The 18,974-nt window shown below is 60.5% G+C and overlaps 5 protein-coding genes and 1 long non-coding RNA gene across 13 annotated transcripts in view; 3 read left to right on the top strand and 3 right to left on the bottom strand.

Moving 5' to 3' along the window:
* Positions 1 to 4,429, top strand: WDR83 (WD repeat domain 83). The gene is made up of 9 exons (XM_037818656.1): positions 1 to 191; positions 273 to 393; positions 480 to 585; positions 855 to 903; positions 987 to 1,113; positions 1,485 to 1,552; positions 1,649 to 1,757; positions 1,839 to 1,953; positions 4,114 to 4,429. The coding sequence occupies exons 1-9, from the start codon at positions 89 to 91 to the stop codon at positions 4,261 to 4,263; spliced, it is 948 nt and encodes a 315-aa protein (XP_037674584.1). The 5' UTR covers positions 1 to 88; the 3' UTR covers positions 4,264 to 4,429.
* Positions 4,301 to 7,852, bottom strand: DHPS (deoxyhypusine synthase). The gene is made up of 9 exons (XM_037818655.1): positions 7,472 to 7,852; positions 6,977 to 7,141; positions 6,620 to 6,741; positions 6,438 to 6,534; positions 6,273 to 6,359; positions 5,628 to 5,733; positions 5,440 to 5,543; positions 4,583 to 4,708; positions 4,301 to 4,504 (listed from the first exon to the last, which is right to left on the bottom strand). The coding sequence occupies exons 1-9, from the start codon at positions 7,676 to 7,678 to the stop codon at positions 4,409 to 4,411; spliced, it is 1,110 nt and encodes a 369-aa protein (XP_037674583.1). The 5' UTR covers positions 7,679 to 7,852; the 3' UTR covers positions 4,301 to 4,408.
* Positions 7,339 to 11,711, top strand: GNG14 (G protein subunit gamma 14). 4 transcript variants are annotated; one of them, XM_037818660.1, is made up of 4 exons: positions 7,340 to 8,487; positions 9,343 to 9,427; positions 10,606 to 10,698; positions 10,795 to 11,711. In XM_037818660.1, exons 3-4 carry the CDS (start codon positions 10,606 to 10,608, stop codon positions 10,918 to 10,920), a joined length of 219 nt encoding a protein of 72 aa, XP_037674588.1. In that variant the 5' UTR covers positions 7,340 to 8,487; positions 9,343 to 9,427; the 3' UTR covers positions 10,921 to 11,711. The 4 variants fall into 4 exon arrangements, with proteins under 4 accessions (XP_037674586.1, XP_037674585.1, XP_037674588.1 ...); XM_037818659.1 differs by having other exon boundaries at positions 7,341 to 8,487; positions 9,343 to 9,423; XM_037818658.1 differs by having other exon boundaries at positions 7,339 to 8,487; positions 10,606 to 11,711.
* FBXW9 (F-box and WD repeat domain containing 9) lies at positions 11,303 to 16,264 on the bottom strand. Of its 5 annotated transcripts, XM_037818651.1 has the most exons (10): positions 15,794 to 16,264; positions 14,682 to 14,821; positions 14,469 to 14,597; positions 13,515 to 13,627; positions 13,340 to 13,431; positions 12,377 to 12,525; positions 12,184 to 12,297; positions 11,921 to 12,010; positions 11,769 to 11,834; positions 11,303 to 11,690 (listed from the first exon to the last, which is right to left on the bottom strand). In XM_037818651.1, the coding sequence occupies exons 1-10, from the start codon at positions 16,203 to 16,205 to the stop codon at positions 11,616 to 11,618; spliced, it is 1,380 nt and encodes a 459-aa protein (XP_037674579.1). In that variant the 5' UTR covers positions 16,206 to 16,264; the 3' UTR covers positions 11,303 to 11,615. The 5 variants fall into 5 exon arrangements, with proteins under 5 accessions (XP_037674579.1, XP_037674580.1, XP_037674578.1 ...); XM_037818652.1 differs by lacking the exon at positions 12,377 to 12,525; XM_037818650.1 differs by having other exon boundaries at positions 11,548 to 11,690; positions 11,921 to 12,297.
* LOC119520654 lies at positions 15,847 to 18,451 on the top strand. Its single transcript, XR_005214202.1, has 3 exons — positions 15,847 to 15,923; positions 16,414 to 16,617; positions 18,149 to 18,451. It is a non-coding gene; the product is annotated as an uncharacterized LOC119520654 (long non-coding RNA).
* The window catches only part of TNPO2 (transportin 2), a 13,649-nt gene continuing 12,891 nt past the window's right edge, over positions 18,217 to 18,974 (bottom strand). Inside the window, exon 17 of the mRNA XM_037818649.1 lies at positions 18,217 to 18,387. Within this exon, the coding sequence (XP_037674577.1) occupies positions 18,251 to 18,387 (137 nt within the window). The 3' untranslated portion in view covers positions 18,217 to 18,250. The remainder of the gene's footprint in view (positions 18,388 to 18,974) is intronic.

The following is an 18,974-nucleotide window of genomic DNA, read 5'->3' on the forward strand; positions in this document are numbered from 1 at the left end:
AATAAGGTGACACCCGAGCGTGGTTTCCGAGAGCTCGAAAGCCTCAGGACGTGCCGACATAAGGCGGTGAGGAAGGGGAGTCGGAGTCATGGCCTTTCCTGAGCCGAAGCCGCGGGCCCCCGAGCTGCCGCAGAAGCGGCTGAGGACGCTGGACTGCGGGCAGGGGGCGGTGCGAGCCGTGCGGTTTAATGGTGAGCGCCCTCGTTTCGTTCTGGGTCCTCCTCCCGCCGCCTGAGGTCGCGGCCCGGTCACCCCCGCCTGGTGTTCCCCAGTGGATGGCAATTACTGCCTGACGTGCGGCAGCGATAAGACCCTGAAGCTGTGGAACCCGCTGCGAGGGACGCTGCTGCGGACGTACAGCGGCCACGGCTACGAAGTGCTGGACGCGGCCGGGTGAGCCGGGGGCGAGGCCGACATCGGGGCGCTGGGGCTGGGGGCCGAGACCGACGCTGACCTTCCATCCCCGCCCTTCCTTCCAGCTCCTTTGACAACAGCAATCTCTGCTCCGGCGGCGGGGACAAGGCCGTGGTGCTGTGGGACGTGGCGTCAGGACAGGTCGTGCGCAAATTCCGGGGCCACGCGGGGGTGAGTGCGAGCCAGGTGGCCCTCACTGGAGCGGGGGGTGGCCGAAGGGAGCCACATCAATGCAAAAGTGACAAGGACAAACCTGCTCCTGTTCCTTGTGGCAGGCACTCGCCAAGCCCAGCCCAGCCCTTGCCGTTCCCCAGAAGCTTTTTGTCGCCCCTGCCCTTAGCCTTTGCCCTTGCTTTTACCTGTTCTGGGAACCCTGCCTATATCCCTGTCCCAGTCTTCCAAAGCCTAGCCCCTTTTGAGCAGCATTTCCTGTTTCCCAGAAGGTGAACACGGTGCAGTTTAACGAAGAGGCCACGATGATTCTGTCCGGTGAGTCTAGGGCCAACACAGGGGGACCAGGGTGCTCTCCCCATCCCACCAAACTTGACTTCAGCTTCACACCGGCCTCACAGGCTCTATCGATTCCAGCATCCGCTGCTGGGACTGCCGCTCTCGGAAGCACGAGCCAGTGCAGACGCTGGACGAGGCCAGGGACGGCATATCCAGTGTGAAGGTGTCAGACCATGAGGTCCTGGCAGGGTGAGCAGAGCCAGGAGCTCGCCCCTCCCTAGGTGCCGTGGGAATCACAGCTGCCTCTACGCTGAGATTAAAGTCTAGTCCTGGCAAGGCCCTGCCAGGTCTGGCACCTGCTGACCCCTCGATTTTTATTCATTTGCCAGCCTCAAAATTCTACTTATGAATTCAATTCATTTCAACCCAATGACAGTGACCGAGGGTTTTCCATGGCTTGCCCCGCACAGGACCCCCCCAGGTCAGCAGTGAAGGGTGCACAGAAGAGTAGACCAGCCTCACCATTAGGGCCCTTGGTGGGGAGGTGGGGGGCAGGGACACCCAGGCCTGGAGTTATTGGGCCCAGTTCACATTTCAGCTGGATTCACTGTCTCCTGCAGCTCTGTAGATGGCCGGGTGAGGCGTTATGACCTGAGGATGGGACAGCTCTTCTCAGACTACGTGGGCAGTGAGTGTGGCCCGGGGTGGAGCAACGGGCAGGGCAGGGCACACAGAGACAGCAGAAGGGGCCCCAGCTTCATGTGCCTCCCTCCCTTCCCCCCAGGTGCCATCACCTGCATCTGCTTCAGCCGGGACGGACAGTGCACCCTGGTGTCCAGCCTGGACTCCACGTTGCGGCTTCTAGACAAAGACACGGGGGAGTTGCTGGGCGAGTGAGTCCCCGGGGTCGTGGGATACCGCCCCCTCCACCCTGACCGGTGAGGCCCAAGTCCCCCTGACCCTGCCGTCTGCAGGTACACTGGCCATAAGAACCAGGAGTACAAGCTGGACTGCTGCCTGAGCGAGCGGGACACACACGTGGTCAGCTGCTCTGAGGACGGGCAGGTCTTCTTCTGGGACCTGGTGGAGGTGAGCCCCACCCCACCCCACCCCCTCCACCACACACATACTCTCTCTGCAGCCCAAATGCCACAGGCCTTTACCCTGGTCACTCCCAGGCCTGAAGAAGGGAGTGGGTGTTCCAACTGGGGTCTTGAAGGATGAGTAAGAAGACGGGTGGGGAGGATGTTCCAGACAGGGAACAGCATATGCAAAGGCTTGGAGGGGGATACAGTGGTCAGGAGATGCAGTCAGCCCTCATTATTCAGGGACTCCATATCTGCAGTCACCTACTTGCTAAAATTTATTTGTAACCCCAAAATCAATGTTCGTAGAGCTTTGGCAGTCATTCGCAGACATGCACAGAATGGCAAAAAATCAGAGCCGCCCAACACGCATGTTCCCAACTAAGATGGAACAAGGAAACACTCCATCTGCTTGCTTCAGCTCTCATTCTGTAAACAAGCGTCCTTTTTCTGGTAGATTTAGTGCCGCACTTACTGCATTTTTGTGCTTTTTGTTGCTGATTTCGCTGTTTAAAACGGCCCCCTAAGCATAGCACCAGGAGACTGGGATGTGCCTTATGGAGAAAATACAGGTGTTAGATCAGCTTTTTCTAGGCTAAGTTCTATATAGTGTTGGCCGTGAGTTCCGTGCTAGGGATTTCACAACGTATGTTTTAAATAAGGTTTCCTTAAACAGAAACACAAGTAAAGCAAGTTACATAGCGGTCAGTTGATGGAAGTGTGACCAGAAGCTGGCAGGAAGCTAACCCTGCCCTGCCCCTGGGAGCCGTGGGCATTTGCCCGTTTGTTGTTCACGGCAGCTTTATAGGACAGAACTACCATGAATAACTAGAATCAGCTGTACAAGTTCTTCAGGATGGCAGGAGCGGCAGGAACAGCAGGGTCGAGATCAGACAGGGCCTCAGATGCCAGGCTCAGGGCTCCCCGTGGGTGAGGGGGAGCCGAGGGGGACATCTGACCCTGGGCCAGACGGGACCGTAGTTGTCCAGGAAACCTGAACTGTGTCTGAGCAACCCCACAGGTTCCAGCCCTTGAGGATTCCCAGTCTGAAGGGGGAGGCAGGCTGGGCACGGACCGTCCTGGTTCAGTGGGGGTGAGGGCCAGGGAGCTCACGGAAGGAGACATTGGGGCCAGGGCTCACCTGGGACAGTCAAGTCTCCGGGAGGGTAGAGGGAGGGTAGAGAGGAGGGTGCAGATGTCCCACCTGCTTGTCATGGGCCCTGTAGACTTGAAGTCCTCTGGAGGAGAGGGACGTTTTCGAGGTAGAAAGGGGAACCGTGGCTCACTTGAGGAAACATGTAACATCCTGCCGTGGCTGTAGGGTGATGAGACAGGCTAGGGTCACTGGGGCTGCAGAGCAGGCTGGTTGGGGTGGACAGCGCCAGGGAGACGGGGACGCTGGGAGCAGGCCACAGTGGGCTCTGAGCAGGGTGGGGACTGGAAAGGGGAACAGAAGTGGTCTCTGGACATGTCCTAAAGGCAGAGCCAACAGGAGTCACTGAGAGGGATGTGAGGTGAGAGGAAAAACAAAGCCCCCCGAGGTGTTTGTCCTGAGCCCCTGGTAGCGTGGGGCGATGGAGGGGCTGGACCAGATGGACTGGGTGTGTTGGTTTGCTAACGCTGATGAAATACAATGCAGCAGAAATGGGTTGGCTTTTACAAGGGGGATTTGTTAACTTACAAGCTTATAGTTCCGAAGCGTGAGAATGTCCAAATTGAGGCATCGTCAGATGACATCCAGGCTTCTCGTCACGTGGGAGGCACACAGCCAGCATCTGCTAGTTCTCTCCCTGGGTTTTGTTGCTTTCTGCCTCTGGCTTCGGTGGCTACCTCTCCGTTTTCTGTGTGTCCTCTCTCACTGCCTCTGAAGACTTTTTTCTGTGTTTTATTCTCTTATAAAGGACTCCAGTAAGAGGATTTAATCCACCTTGAATGGGTTGGGTCACATCTCAGTTGAAGTAACAAAACCAAAAGTTCCCATCCACAGGAGGTCTGCACCCATAGGGATGGATTAAAAGAACATGATTTTTGGGGGTACATACAGCTTCAAACGAGCACACTGAGTTGGCGGTGTTCGGAGTGACCGGACTTGGGGCCAGGCGGTGGGGAGAGGGACGCCTGGGAACCTGCCCACTGATAATGTTCCCGCTTGCTTGTCCCACAGGGTGCCCTGGCGCTGGCCCTGCCCGTGGGTTCCGGGGTGGTGCAGTCGCTGGCCTTCCACCCCACCGAGCCCTGCCTGCTGACCGCCATGGGGGGCAGCGTCCAGTGCTGGCGGGAAGAGGCCTACGAGGCTGAGGGCGGAGCAGGCTGACGTGGGGGGCACCCCAAGGACAGAGAGACACTCAAAGGCCAGCAAGGACTGTTTATTCCAGAGACGCTGCTGGCTGAGGAGGAGAGGAAGGGGTTTCCACTCTAATAAATAGAGGAGGGGGCCAGCCTCTCACGGCCACGGCCCTTCAGTCCTCGTTTTTCTCTGGTGTAAAGGCGTCTACCTTCCGCGCAAAGGTTTCGGCCACGAGCAGAGGGAAGACAAGGGAGGCATCAGCATAGACCTGCGGGGGAGGCGGGGGGCCTGGTGAGCCTGCGGTCCACACCCGCAGCCCTGTCCCCACCCGCCTGCCGGCCCTCACCTTGACCGGCTGCGCGTCCACCCGGATCTTGCCCCAGGAGACGGCTTCGTCCGGCCGGGCACCGGAATCGGAGCCATCGAACTCCTGGGCCGTGTTGATGTAGACGGCGTAGTCAGCCCCGTTCCGCTGTGGGGAGGGCCGGGAGAGGCTGGGTCAGTCACAGGAGATGGATGGGCAGACAGACACGGAGGCAGGGGCAGGGCACCCACGGCCAGAGCCAGCAGAGCACAGAGGGCCGGTGGGCACACGGCCGAGGGCGTATCCCACCGCCATGCCCCAGCACAGATGAAGGGACGCAGGGGCTGCTGGGCAGGTGGTGGGGGGCGCTGCCCCATACCCACCTGGGACCAGGTGTCAACAGGTCCACAAAAGCTGCCACCAGCCCTGTCTTTGGAACATCTGCAAATCCCACATCTCAGCTCCCCAGCTCCCACCCTCTACCCCCCACAGCAGCCGGAGGGCGACTGTGAACTCCCAAGTCAGGTCACGTCCCTCCTCTGCTTGGAGACCTCCATGGCTCCCACTTTCTTCAGAGTCAAAGCCTGAGTCCTGCTCGTGGAACCCGAGGCCCCACACCACCTGCCCCGTCGCCTCCCCACACTCTCCCTCCTCCTGGCTGCCTCAGGGCCTTTGCACTGGCTGTTCCCTATGCCAGACAACCACATGGCTCACGGGAGGCACCTCCCAGAAGGGCCCCCCTCACGCACCCCTTTCTCTTGCTGCCCTGTCCCAGCTCCCTATTTCCTCCACAAGGACTTCAGTCTCAAGAGGGCAAGGCAAGGTCCTTCCAGTCCAGCCCACCCCCGCCGCCTCCCCCAATGCAGCAGAAGGGATGGGCCCTGCCCCAGCGCCCTCACCATGAGGTTGGCGTTGGCGATGTGGTGCTTGACCAGGCCCCCGCCCAGGAGGATCATCCCAGAGCGCTTGGCAAAGATGGCCTGGGTGTTGATGAGCCTCAGGTCTGGGAAGTAAGGGGCGGCCGTCAGGCTGTGAGCCCGGCCAGCCGCCTCCCCGTCCCCCTGCCGCAGCCCCAGCCCTCACTCACCCTCCACGATGTCCAGGACCAGGCCCGGGTTCTTGTAGGAGTGGAAGAAGATCATGTCTCCCAGCGAGCCGTCCGTGAGTGCCGGGCTAAACACGGGGATGTGGTTCTGGGAGAGGGCAGGGCGGGACAGGGGTTGGAGCCCCCAGCCCAGAGCGGGGGCCACGTTCCTCTCCCAGGTTCATCCCTTCCTCTCTGCAGGGGCAGGGGCCACAACTCCTCTGGGCTCAGATCCCTCAGGCATTAACACGAGGACAGTAACAGTCTCCCTCATCATAGATTGGAAGGTGCCCATGAAACAAACCACCCGAGACGCTTAGGACAGCACCTGGTACCTAAGAGGCAGTAGCACGTGGTGTTCTCCTGGCCTCTGGGGGCCACGGATCCTCAGGCAGCCCCAGGGGTCTTACTAAGCACTATCCAGACATCAGTTAAACCCCCAGGTGCTCCCAGGCAACCCAGGAAAACCAGGACACCAGCCCCACTCAATAGCTGTGTGATCTCAAACACAATTACTTAACCTCTCTGTGTCGGCAGCGCCTCACCTCAAAATGAGGGTGCCAACCCCCCAGGAGGCTGTGGAGAGGAGAAGAGCCAACGTGGGCCTAGGGATGGGTTGCTGCTGTGCCCCCCTACCCAGCCCCTCACCTTCTGGGCCCAGTAATACACCGACTCCGGGTTGTTGATCTCCTTGCCAAGCCGGGCAATCATCTTCGAAGGCGTCCACTTCATGCCCTAAAAGGGGACGAGGGTGAGCCCATGCCTCCCCAGGCTCCCACTGTGCCCACTCCCCCCAGGCGGCCCCGGCCCCACCTCCGTGTTCTGCTCCAGCACCATCTGGTCCAAAATGGGCATCAGCCAGTCCTCAAACTTGCAGTAATTGTCATTGGGCACCAGCAGGTTCCCAATCCTGGAGGCAGGAGGAGGTGGGCATCAGGCCCTGGGACCCTGGGCCCAGCCCCCCTGGGACTCCCAGCACCCCCACCCGACCCCACCTGTTGATCCCGTTCTCCCGCAGCTCCTTCCCTCTAAGGCTGAACTCGCCCAGGTACGTGGGTGCCAGGCACTTGATGAAGTCCTCCTCCACACCCCCAGCCGTGGTCACCAGGACGTCCACCTGCGGCCAGAAGGAGCAAGGTTGGCCCAGGGAGGAGATCCCTGCCCTCAGCCCCAGCAGGGTCTCCAAACCCTACACCTTCACCCCGTGACCCTTAGGGGAGCAGCAGCTGCTGCAAAACCAACTGCATCCTGTCCCTCTGCTTAGAACCGACCCATCTCACTTAAACTGTCGATGATCGTTTGGCCCGCGGAGGCTCAGAGGCGCCAAGGCCCCAGCCCTGCCGGGTCCCCACCATGTTATGCTGCACGAGGTAGCGGATGGTCTCGCGGATGCCCGAGCTGATGAGGTTGGACGTGTAGCCCAGGAAAATGGTGCAGCCGGTGAGCGGGCGGCGGCTCTGGGTCAGGTCGGCGTGATGGTCCTCGTCCTCCGACAGCGGCTCCAGCTTCTTCTCGATCTGGGTATAGGGTCCCAGGTGGGTTCCAGAGGCAGACCCCGCCCCCAAGGCCCCGCCCGCTCTACCTGGTGCCAGGCCCCGCCCCCTTCCCGGCCTGGACCTCAGGGCAAGAGTTCAGGCTCTGCCTCCTTTTCATCAACTTTGCAGGCCCAGCCCCCAACGAAACTCCCGCCCAGGATAGGCCCCGCCTCCCTCCACCGATTGGACCGTCCCGTCGGAGGGCACGCCCCACCCAGCCCACAGGAAGTCCCGCCCCCTCCCACGTGCAGCCTGGGTCCCACTGCAGACCACGCCCCCCCACGGTCCCGGAAGTCCCGCCCCAGGCCTCACCATGGCGTTGACTTGCTGCACCGCGCGCCCGAAGTTGGTGGCCTGGAAGCCCGTGGTGCCGAAGGCTTCCAGCAGCGCGCGGTAGTCCACGCCGCGGTTGAAGTCGTAGCCCCGGACCTGGGCGCTCTCGGGCGGCAGCGCCGAGCTGTGCTTCAGCACGGCAGCCAGCGCCGCCGCGGGCGCCCCTCCTTCCAGGGGGCCCTCCATGCGCTAAGGCCGCGGTCCTAGGTCACGGCCGCCCCCAGCCGGGCCTCCGGCGGCCCTCACACGCGCTTTTCTGCCAGAGGGCAGGAAATGGGGCTCGGAAGGAGACCGGGGAGACGGACCGGAAGTGGCTCAGTCACATGCTTCTCCTTGGAGTCTAGGGAGCCGCCATGTATTTGCGGCTGTTCCGTAATACGGAAGCCGCGACGGAAGCCGCGACGGAAGCCGCGAGGAGTCTTTATTCCCTGGTTTGCGTGTTCTCGGCCTCCTAGGAATAGCTGCCTGCCTTTGCTGCCACCTGCTGGAGACCCGCCGTGTTGCGTGGTGCTTCCCCGTCCATTTCTTTTTCCTCCGGGAGAAAGGACAGCTGCTTAGGCGTCGCCTTTGGACAGGATTTGGGTCACCACGCAGAGTCAGATACAGTTTCCTGCCTCTGGATCTCACAGTGATCCCTGCTCACGTCCCCCACGTGCTACACAACCCTCTGCTCCTCCTTCCACCGGCAGCTGCACTGTCACCTCCTCTGGGAAGCCATCCCTGACTTTCCAGACTGGCCCAGGGATCTCCTCTGTCATCTCCACCATCACTCTACCCCCAAGGGAGACTGTAAGACCCTTGAGCATGGATCTGCATCTCACACATCCCCCTAAATGTGCGCAGGGTCCAGTCCAGAAGCCACCACCCCTATTCGCTGACCTGGGATGTGTGGAGACATATTATGCATTGGGCTCCGCACTGGGTGCTGTGGGTTTAGCAACAAACAGGATGTGGTCTCTGCCCTCATGGAGGACACAGTCTGAGAACTGACAGTGGTAAGTGCTATTCGGGATTTAAACAGGGTGATGTGTGAGAGTAATTGGGGTGATTGGTGACCTTAGACAGGTGGCTGGGAGGTGACGTTGAGCCAAAACCAGAAGGCGGAGAAAGATGCCACCACTCTGTGATGATCTGGGGGGAGGGCACCCCCCACACTGGGAGCGAGAACAGCCAGTGCAAAGCCCTGAGGCTGGCAGCCAGCCCACTTTATATTATGAACAGAACATCCTCCTTGTCCCCACTTAAATCTCAAACCCACTACATCCTTCCCCTTTCCACCTAATCCTGATCCTCCCACAATCTTCCGTGTCTCAGCAAATGCCCTCACCCTCCACTCCTCTCCTTGGCTAAAAACTAGGGAGTTGAACTTGAGGCTTTCCATTTTCTGACTTCCATCTACCAGCCCACCCACTAAGCTCTACCTTTAAAATAGGTCCCAGATCCAGGAACTTTTCTTCATCCCCGCGGCTTCCACACCGGGCTGCCTCCCCTCCAGTCCGTCTCCCAACAGCAGCCAGAGATCTCTTCTTCAACCGTAAATCACATGCATCGTTCCTCATTAAAAACCCTCTAAGGGGGCTTCTCCTTGGAGTAAACTCCAGAGCACTGCTGAACTGCCCCCAACACCTGCCAACTCCCCCTCGCTCCTTTCTCCGCAGCTACCTCAGCCTCCAGGCATCCCTGGAACCCGCCAGCCTCTCTCTTGCTCCGCAGCTACCCCTTCGGGTTCCAGCTCAAATGTCACCTCCTCCAAGAAGCCTGCCCTGATCACTCCCCCTCACCCTCACCTTGCTTTTGTCTCCATTATCACGTGTATTTTATTTGCTTGTTGTCTGTCCCTCTCCAACTAGACTGGCAGTTCCATGAGGGCAGGATTTTGTCCGTTTCGCCTCCTGCTCTTTGAGCAGCACCAGGCACCAACTGGGACCTCGGCAAGTATGCTGAATGAAAGAATGAATGGGTGGATGGATGAACACAAGGGCGTCAGGGTGGTCAGTGAAGAAGGAGAGGGACAGGTTGGCAGGAAATGAATTCAGAGACAGCAGAAGGGGCCTGCCTCGTGCAGCGAAGACGGTGAAAATCATTCTAAGGGGCAGGGAAACCTTGGGAGAGTTTTCAACAGGATCGAGAGCCTCTGAGGTATTTTTTAGCAGATCCCCACTGGCCTTGAAGAGGACCGAGGAAGGGATGTGGAGAGGGCGGGCGGGGACAGGGACCAGGGCCGAGTCAACTGTGCAGGTCCAGGAAGACAGAGGCGGACGGGACCAGGGGACAGACAGAAGTGAGCAGATGCGGAATCCAATTTGAAGGGTGCTCTGATGGCACGCGAGAAGGGATTTGGTGTGGGGTAACAGGAAAGAGGGGCGGCGAAGGACTTGGAGATTTGGCCCTGAGTGGTCAAGTGGAAGGTGGTGAACTTTAACTTGGGGGGCACAAGGTTTGGGGGGAGAGATAATAGAGGGTCTTGTTCAGCTGAATTAGACGCCGCCCCAAGGAAGGAGGCAGATCCTCGGGGTCTGCAGCTCAGGGGAGGGCTGGGAAGGGGACAGGGGAAGCATCTCTCTAGGATGGAGTCATTTATCCCCAAGGTGTAGGGGGTGGCAGAGGCTGGTTGGGGACAGGCCAACAAGGGGTCAAACAGGCCATTGGGTGGCCAGCCCCCCACCCCCAAGCCCTGCAGTGCCCCCACCAAGCCCCACTCAGCCTGCAGGGCTCCCATGCCCCAGGGACCCAGGTGACACATGACACCAGGGCCGCAGCCAGGGCCTCCTGGGGCAGGGACCCCCTCGGCCCGGGCAGCAGCTGCTGCTGCCACTGCTGCTCTCTCAGTGACATTTCACTCCCTGGTGGGGGAGCCTCCCGGCTTCCAAGTCTCTGCAGGGTGTGGGGGGAACGAGGGGGGCTTGGAGAGGCCAGGCCGGGTGGGGGCGGCGGGGAGCCAGAGCGGGGCTGGCGGTGGATGGGACGGTCACATCGGCCGGAGTCCTCAGCCGAGGTACAGTGGCCTTTGGGGGAGGTCGGGGAGCTGCCCCCCACAATACCCAGGGGCTCAAGGGCGGCCTGGGGCTCGGGGTCTGGGGTCAGCCCCCACCCAGCTCACCCCTACCCCCCAGATGTCCGGCAAAGTGGCCCTTGGCAGTGACATCGGGCAGGCCCGCCGGGCCGTGGAGCAGCTGCGCATGGAGGTGGGCCTGGAGCGCGTGAAGGTGAGGGCCGGGCAGGTGGATGAGGCGGGCTCGGGGCGCACGGGTGAGCGCCCAGATGGGACTGACAGGTGGGGGTGCGGGGGGGGGCTCCCCCAGGTGTCCAAGGCGGCCGCCGAGCTGCTGCAGTTCTGCACGGAGCAGGCCAAGAGCGACCCCTTCCTCGTGGGCATCCCGGCCGCCACCAACCCCTTCAAGGAGAAGAGGCCCTGTGCCATCCTGTGACCCACGGCCCCAATAAACAAAGTGACCGTTCCTGGGGTGTGGCTGGGCCCGGGGAGGTGGGGGGTGGCCTCGCAGCAGGTGGGGGGGACAGGCTGGCGGCACTGGCCCAGGTCTCTCCCTCGCCCTCCCCTGGGGTCCCCAGCACTGACACACATCACCCCTGCAGAGGGGTGACCCTAGAAGCAGGTCCCCCCCACACACGCACACGCACAGCAGTTAGTGTAATGGAAACACGCCCAGGGCCGCCTCCAGCCCCAAGCACCCCGCACCCGCTCCCCAGATCGCTTCATGACACACACAGGGACACCCCTGTGTCCCCCCAGCCCGCACAGACCCTGGCAGAGCCCCCCAGGCTCCCCAAGCCACCAGGCCCAGCCCCCGGAACATTCCATCACGTTTATTCTTTCTTGGTTCACGACTTCGCCACAGTGGAGGCGGGAACGGCGGGGACAGCCAAGTCACCACACAGACAGGGCCCGAGGGTGGAGAGCGGCTCGCCGATGGGGCCCGGACCCCGACCTCACCCCCGAGCCCGGGCCAGCCCGGGGCCCCCTGCCCGACCACGGCCCAGACGCCCTGGCGCCCCAGGCCCCGGGCTGGGGGTGGGGGGCTGGAGCAGAGCTAGCACCAGCGTGGGGGAAACGCCCCCCGAGAACGGAGTCCTCCAAGACCAGAGTCCAGCTCCGAGACCACCCTCAGGCCTGCAGCCTCCAGACCTCCAGCGACAGGCCCCCGGAGGCGGCCACCACCAGGTTGCCCTCGGCACAGATCTGGGGGGACAGGGACGTCAGGGGGGTCGGGGGTGCTCTGGGCGGGCCCGCAGCGGGGGTCGGGAGGGGGCGCCTTACCCCGTTCACCACGTCGTGGTGGCTGCGGGTGCAGATGGTCCGCGGGGGGTCTGTGGGCAGGTGCACCTGGCAGAGGGCGAGGGGCAAAGGTCAGGAGGTGGCCTGGCGGGGCGTGGGGGGTCCCCGAGGCAGGGGCCGGGCCGGGGCCTCACCCGGATGCTCTTGTCCGTGGACGTGGTGTACAAGGCCCCCAGCGAGTGCTGGATGCCTGTGATCTGCGACCTGTGGCCCACGTCGAAGGACTGCGGGGAGGGGGCAGGCACACGGGGACACTCAGGGGTGACTCTCCCCTAACAGCCTCTACCCCTGCCCCCAGCCCTGGCAGGCAGGCGGAGGGCCGGGGGACACCGGGGCGCGGCTCTCCCACCCCACCCGGCCGGCAGATGGGAGACGGGGGGGAGGGGGTCGCCTGCACCCGGACGAGCTGGAAGCGGCCATGGCGGTTGGCGAAGACGTGCAGCAGGCCGTGGTTGTCGCCGGCCCAGAGCTGTGGCTCCTGATAGGACATGCACAGCAGGTAGGAGTCGAGCTGCGGAGGGACCCAGAGCGCTCAGGGGACCGGTCCCCCCGCCCCCAGCCCCACCAGCACCCCCGGGGGCGGGCGCCACCTGCAGCCGCTGCAGGACGCCGTTGGCGCGGCGGTCAAAGACCACGAGGGTGCGGTCCTCGCTGCCCGAGATGATGTGGCGGTCGTCGGCCAGCAGCGCCAGCACCGCGCTGGAGTGCAGCCGCCGGCTCTGGAGCAGCGAGGGGCCGGCTTGGGGGCGGCCGAGGGGGGCGGGCGCGTCAGAGGCCCGAGGGGACCCCCCCCCCCGCCCGCCCCGTCACTCGGGGTCTGCTCTGCCGCCCCTCCCCCCACCGCGGGGGTCCAGCACCCCCCCCCGCCTCTGCCACCCCATCTCCCAGCCCACCTCCCCCCACTGTGCCCACCCCCACCCCCGCCTGCCGCTCCCCACCTCCCCCCACCATGTCCCAGCCCACCTCCCCCCACCTCCAATCCCAGCCGCCGCGTCCTTGGCAAGTCCCAGCTAAAAGCCCCCTCCCCTGCGTCTATGTCTGCCCGGGACCCCCCCCCCCCCACGCACACACACCCCCAGCTCTGCCTGGAAGCGCACCCCCCAACCCCCCCGTTCCCCAAGCTAAGGATGAACAGATAAATAAACAACAGAAAAGGCTTCTCTGCCAGGCGGGCGTTTTCTGGAAACTACTTTGCTAATCCACCGGGTGCCCGCACGAGGCTGAGGCTGTAGTTCTTGTCTCCCATTAGCTCTGAGGGGGCTGGTGTTGATGTTATCCCCCCGATTTTACAAATGAGGACACTGAGGCACGGGCCTGTCTGGGTCCCCCTCCCACTCCCACGCAGCCCGGAGGGGACAGCACTCAACCCCTGGCTGTCCCACCTCCCTTGGGGCTCGGGTTCAGGGGCTCCTCCTCTGGGGACCCTCTCTGTCCCCTACCCCTTGGGGCACCCCCAGTCCCCAGTGCTGTTTGTCACCCCGACCAGGTCGGGAGGCCCAGGAACATCCCCTCCCCCCCCACTCCCCGCTGGGCCCCTGGAGCCCCCGGCCCACCTCTGGGATCGTACACGGTCACCTTCTTGTCATAAGTGCCCGTGACGAGGATGTCGGGCCGATAGGAGAGGCACAGCACGGCCGCCTTGCCCCTGGGGACACATGGACCACCGGGATGGGGCTGTGGCCCACGGGGCCTGGCTACCCCAGCCCCCCTGCCCACGACCCCTCACACTTGATCTCGCCGAACTGCTGCCCGTCGGCCGCCATGTCCCAGAGCTTCACCGTGCTGTCCCAGGAGCCGGAGCACACGCGGTGGTCCTGGGCCGCCAGTGACCACACCCAGCCCTGAGGGACAGGGACACAGGGTCACACGCAGACTGAACCCCAGGGGAGACAATGCCGGGCTGTCCCTGCTTCTGCAGAGGAGGTTCACAGATGTCACCAGGCCTGGGGGCTGGGGGGGCCGTCTGACTTCAGAGCCCCTGACATGGGCACCCCCACCCAACATTTTAAAGTCAAGTCCTGTGGCGTTGCAGGGGCCACGTGACAATGTGATTAAGCCTGGGGCTCCCACTCCATGACCGGGGCAAACAGCACCCCCTGCCTCAGTTTCTCCATCTGCAAAATAGACATAAGAACAGCCTTGCTTTTGCAGCTGATAGGCACAGAGCGCTGGCCACTGACTGACTTCTCACAAGCCGGTCCCTCCAAGGAGGATGTGGAAAGAGGCTCATTTTACAGATAAGGAAACTGGCACAGACAGGTTGAGCATTTCACCCACGCTCACACAGCCAGGAAGTAGCAGAGCGGGGATTTGAACGCAGGCAGCCTGGCCTGGAGCCCGAGCCTGGGCCACCTCCACAAGATGACAATCAAGCTCGGGACTGTCTTGATTTCTAAGAGCAGGCTCTCAAGGCATAACTGACGTCTCTAAGCACGTACTGTGTGTCTGAGCCTGAGCAAAGCTCTTGGTCTATTTGTCCTCATTTATCCTTGTCATAACTGCCCATTGGACAGAAATAGAAACTGAGGCCCAGGAAGTCACCCGTCTCCCTGAGGTCACCCCAACAATAGCAGGGTCATGATAAGTCAGCAATGGCTGGCACCAAAACCCCGTGCCCTTTACCCCTCTCCCTGGGCATCCTACGGTGGACCTCATGCCTTCCAGGCCCGTCTCGCCCCTCACCTCGTGGGTGCCGTTTTGCTGGGTGCCCAGGGCCTTGACCAGCACGCGGCCAGGCTCTGCCCCCAGCCGCCGCAGGTCCCACAGGTTGACGTTGCGATCCCGGGAGCCCGACAGACAGAGCGCCCCGCCCTGGGAGGGGAGCGAGGTGATGTTGTCAGGGGCTACCCTGGCCCGGCCCCCTTGCCCCCCGCCCACCCACCTGCCCAGCCTCACCTGCAGCAGAAGCACCGAGTCAATGGACGCAAAGTGCCCGTTGGCCAGGCAGAAGTACTCAGCCCAGCGCCCGTCCTCTGCCCACCGTGCCAGGTGCTGCTCCAGCTCGATGCAGGCCGCTGGCCAGTCGAAGTTTTCCTCTGTGGGGGACCAAGAGCAGGGGCCCTGGTGGGTGGAGACTCAGCCGCCCCACCCCTAGCTTCCAGGGAACCTGAGTCCCACCAGACTCAGACAGTTCCCCACCCGGACCCCTCATGCCACCCCAGGCAGACGCAGGTTCTGGACTGAGAACCACCTGCTCACTCCATCCCCAACCCCAGCAAGTCCAGAACTACTCCTCTCTCCAGTTTCTGCAAACTGGGGGGCTGGAACCTCATGAGTAGCCCATCTGGACCAGACCCAAGGAAGTGTTTTTCAAGCCAGTAGCTGTAAACTGGAGAACCTTGTCAAGGCGCAGAAGCCAAGCCCCAGATGCAGAGATCCAGTGTGATGGGGCCCAAGTATCCCTGTCTCTCAAATTGTAAGAGAGAGTGAGCCAGGGGGTGAGGTGGCTACACCTTTGACCCAGGATCCCCTCCCCTCTGCTCTGCAGAATCAAAGCTTCCAAGTCAGGACAATCACCTGTCCAACTTGTTAAACTCAGGTTGGGTGAAGGCCAGGGAAATCCAAGGCATCACTCTCTCAGGAACAAAATTATCAACTCAGGGTTCCCAAGCCATCTTATCAGCCCAGGGCTTGAGGATGTGTGGTTGCTGGTATTGGGATTCCAACTTCTAAACTCTGGCTTGGGTTCAAGGTTCGTAAACGCTAGACTCTGAGTCCCTGCCTCACTCCCCTCTGGGCTCCAGCCTCTAGGGGGTCAGAGGCTTTGGTGTCACCACTTGCTGCCTCAGTCACTAGGGTACACTAAAACCCCCACGACCTAGATGTCCACGGCCTGATATCTCGCCCCCACACCCGGCAGGTTTCCACGCCTCAGGCCTCCCAGAGGCTCAAGGGCTTTGGACAGCCAGGAAGCCTGCTCCAGGGGCTGTGACCCCAGCACCCCAAGTGCCCTCTCCTTCCCGTGGAGTCCCACCTAGGCAGGCGTCCCCGGCCCCGGGCGCGCGCACCTTCCACCACCGGGTAGGGCGCGCGCACGCGGCGCTGCGCACGTAACCTCCAGGTGACATGGTCACGCACGAGATCGCGCAGCGCGCGACACACGCGCGGCAGGACGTGGAGCACCAGGCGCGCATCCAGGTAGGCGCAGATCTCGAGCAGCAACTCCGGGGGGAGGCTCAGCAGGCCCGGGACACCCCCGGCCGGGACTCGGGACGCCGCGCGCGGCTCCAGAGCGCCGAGGGCCGCGGCGGGCGCGTGCGGCGGCGGCGGGGCGCACGGCGGCGGCAGCCCCGGCTTTGGCGGAGTGAGCACGCGAGCCACGTAGGCCTCGGCCTGTGCGTCGGGGTCGGGGCAGGGCTCCGGGTCCGAGTCGTCGTCCCAGGCGCGGGGATCGTCGCGCGGCCCTAGGGGCAGCTCCATGGCGGCCGGGTGGGCGCGGCCGGCCCAGCCCTGTCAGCCCGGGCGCGGCGTCCCGTCTCCTAGGCAGCGCGACGGCACTTCCGGCGCCGCCTGATGACGCTAAGGGCCGGCCGGAAATGGAAGGATTTGACGCCAAGGACCGCTAGCCATGGGTTTCTCGCTCTGGTAATGGAGATCCCTGATTCCTGTTTTTTTTTTTTTGGACAAGTGTCGCCGGTGGCGCTGACTCAGAAGGTCAGCCGACTTTTTAAAAATGCCGCTCTGAGGGAGGAATTAAGACGTTCCCAGGGAAAAGCCACCACTAGACCTGAGCCCCAAGAGATGCCCAGGGGAGTTGTGCACGTTGAAAGGCCTCTGGATACTTGACTGAAGCCACGTGAAGAAACAGTGGCCTCGGGTTAACGTGACATGGGTAAATATAAATACCAGGACATTGCGGTTTGGGCTTGTAACTCCACTTTTTACTTCCCACGGGATCTAAAAGGCAGATGCATAAATTGTAATGATAAATCAGTGGTTTTGGACTCATACTGAATAAATATGTAATTTGTGACAATAACTACATAAAGGGGGGCGGAGGGGTAGAGGAACATAGTGTATGAGTGCTACTGAGGTTCAGCTGTTATCGAAGCAAACGAGATTGTTATAGATTTAGGATGTTAAATTTAAGACCTGCGGTAACCACACACACAAAAAAAATCAGAATATGCAAACTCAAATAGACGGTTACAAGGGGTTGGGGAGCAGGGGCACTGAATGGGGAGTTAATGTAGAATGATTAGTTTCTGTTTGGGGTGAAGGGAAAGTTCTAATGGATGGCAGTGACGTTACTGCAACACTGATTTCACTGAATGGCATGCTTGGGAGGGGTTGGAATGGGAAGACTTTATGTTTCCACAATTCAAAATAAAAGAAAAACTAAAGAGATAAATGATAAATGCAGTACTTGATACTGGATGGGATCACTAGTGGAGGAGAAATGGTTCAAAAGGGCATCATTGGGACAGAAAGAAAAACCGGAATATTATTTTTGCAACTGTTTTGTACACTTGAAACTATTTCAGAATTAAAAAAGCAGCAAAAAACCCCGCAACTGTGTTGAAGGCCCTTTTTCCAAGACTGCTGTCTGACAGAAGTGATTTGAACTCCTGGTTCTTTCCTTTCAGAACCAGAAACATGCATTGTTACACTGCACACAGGCCTCAACGAAATTGCAGCTAGGAATTACCTAAACTCATGCTGATCAAAATAACGTCTCCTTTATTCCCTCTGCTAGACATCCTCCCCACATCCACGTGGCTCATTGCCCAGATGTCACCTCCCCCGAAAGCCCTCTGTAATGCTGCAGCCATTTCCCCGTGTGCTCTCTCCCTCTTTGTGCTGTAGTTTTCTCTGTGATACCACTGAGTTTTGTCTTGGTCTATTCCCTCCCATTAAAATGTACACATTATTTGTTGAATGAATGTTTGCTTGAGAACACAGACCTCCAGAACGTGCAAGCCAAAATGGGATCTTAAGGAGGGATGTGTTAGCATTTAAGTTTTCCCAAGTTTATGCTGATAATCCTTGGGCCATCCTGAGGTGGCAACAAGATGTTTCCCAAGGTTTGTAGGTCCCTAGAGCTGGAGCCATTTCTCGCCTACCTCAGTAACGATCAACATTCATGCGATGGAGCCTTTGGCAAACAGTTCTGAGGGGCCCAGTGATAGAGGTATGAAGATGACACTGCTGCGTGGCCTTGCTCCTGCCAGTTTGGCTCTTGAACCTGGGCTCCAGGACTGCAGGGTCCCTTGTGGGCTCTCATCACATCCTGGAGAAGGCTGCACCTTGCATGCATGTTATTGCATTCATCTTCTGTCTCTCTCCTCCACCTTCCCCACCCTTTCCCCGAATCATTTCCTGAGCTGAGTCCTGTGCATCCCCCCATTTCTTATGCTTCCCAGGCGCCCCCTCTGCATGTCTTCTCCACTGCCAAAGCCAAGGACACAGGAGGCCGGATGGACACCAAGGGTTTCACAAGAAACTGATCTTTACTCAACAAAGTTCTACACAAGTGGAATCTCACGCCACCTCGGCACCAACCCCCAGCACAGCACGGGAACGAATGGACAGACCCGGGAGCCCGCGGGGGGAGAAGGGGAGGGGAGAAGGAGGGACACAGAAAACGGGGGATGCAGAGGGACTGCGGATCAAGGCCAGGCTGGGTAAGCAGCCCTGGGCAAGGGAGAAGGTTGAGAAGCTGAAACTTTGTTGTGCAAAAACCAACCAAAAATAAATTAAAATTAAAAAAAATTTTTTTTTAAATAGTCTTCTTGAAAAAAAAAAAAAAAAGCAAAAACAAAAGTGAAAAAAAAGGAAAACTAGAATGAGGCTCCCCTTCCCTGAAGGTAGTTGGGCCCCCGTCCTGGGTGGCGAGAGGGTGGACAATCTCCTCAGCCAGCCAATCTGCCCGTCCCTCCCAAGACCCAGCGGAAGGATATTCTGAAGAACTAGAAATGCCAAAAACTTAAATGGTAATAAAAAAAAGTTGTTTTTCTTTACAAATGGCTTCTACAGACCTGCTCGAGATTCCCAGGGGGGCCAGCTGAGTTTACGGAATGTGCACCGGGTGCCCCTTGGAAGTGAGGCAGGGTGAGCCCCGTGCGAGAAGACACAGGCCCCGGGATGTGGGTCTCAGGCAGACCCCCAGACACAAGGGGCTCCCAAAGAAGTAGAAAGCAGGGGTGGGGAAGAAGGAAACCAAGGTAAGGGGCTGCAGGCCCGGCAGCC

Source organism: Choloepus didactylus, chromosome 25, assembly GCF_015220235.1.
Source record: "Choloepus didactylus isolate mChoDid1 chromosome 25, mChoDid1.pri, whole genome shotgun sequence".
NCBI lineage: Eukaryota > Metazoa > Chordata > Mammalia > Pilosa > Megalonychidae > Choloepus > Choloepus didactylus.

What these genes read in the sequence shown, in the direction of transcription:
- FBXW9 (XM_037818650.1), bottom strand. Translation starts at nt 16,205, where the DNA reads ATGGAGCTGCCCCTAGGGCCGCGCGACGATCCCCGCGCCTGGGACGAC. An exon ending in ACTCGGTGCTTCTGCTGCAG is followed by an intron (nt 14,598 to 14,681) that starts GTGAGGCTGGGC and finishes CTCCCCTCCCAG; the next exon opens with GGCGGGGCGCTCTGTCTGTC. An exon ending in GACCGTGTACGATCCCAGAG is followed by an intron (nt 12,526 to 13,339) that starts GTGGGCCGGGGG and finishes GCCGCCCCCAAG; the next exon opens with CCGGCCCCTCGCTGCTCCAG.
- GNG14 (XM_037818657.1), top strand. Translation starts at nt 9,355, where the DNA reads ATGAGGGCAGGATTTTGTCCGTTTCGCCTCCTGCTCTTTGAGCAGCAC. An exon ending in AGGCACCAACTGGGACCTCG is followed by an intron (nt 9,424 to 10,605) that starts GCAAGTATGCTG and finishes CCTACCCCCCAG; the next exon opens with ATGTCCGGCAAAGTGGCCCT.
- DHPS (XM_037818655.1), bottom strand. Translation starts at nt 7,678, where the DNA reads ATGGAGGGCCCCCTGGAAGGAGGGGCGCCCGCGGCGGCGCTGGCTGCC. An exon ending in TGTATTACTGGGCCCAGAAG is followed by an intron (nt 5,734 to 6,272) that starts GTGAGGGGCTGG and finishes GCCCTCTCCCAG; the next exon opens with AACCACATCCCCGTGTTTAG. An exon ending in TGGACGCGCAGCCGGTCAAG is followed by an intron (nt 4,505 to 4,582) that starts GTGAGGGCCGGC and finishes CCTCCCCCGCAG; the next exon opens with GTCTATGCTGATGCCTCCCT.
- WDR83 (XM_037818656.1), top strand. Translation starts at nt 89, where the DNA reads ATGGCCTTTCCTGAGCCGAAGCCGCGGGCCCCCGAGCTGCCGCAGAAG. An exon ending in GAAGTGCTGGACGCGGCCGG is followed by an intron (nt 394 to 479) that starts GTGAGCCGGGGG and finishes CCTTCCTTCCAG; the next exon opens with CTCCTTTGACAACAGCAATC. An exon ending in AATTCCGGGGCCACGCGGGG is followed by an intron (nt 586 to 854) that starts GTGAGTGCGAGC and finishes CCTGTTTCCCAG; the next exon opens with AAGGTGAACACGGTGCAGTT.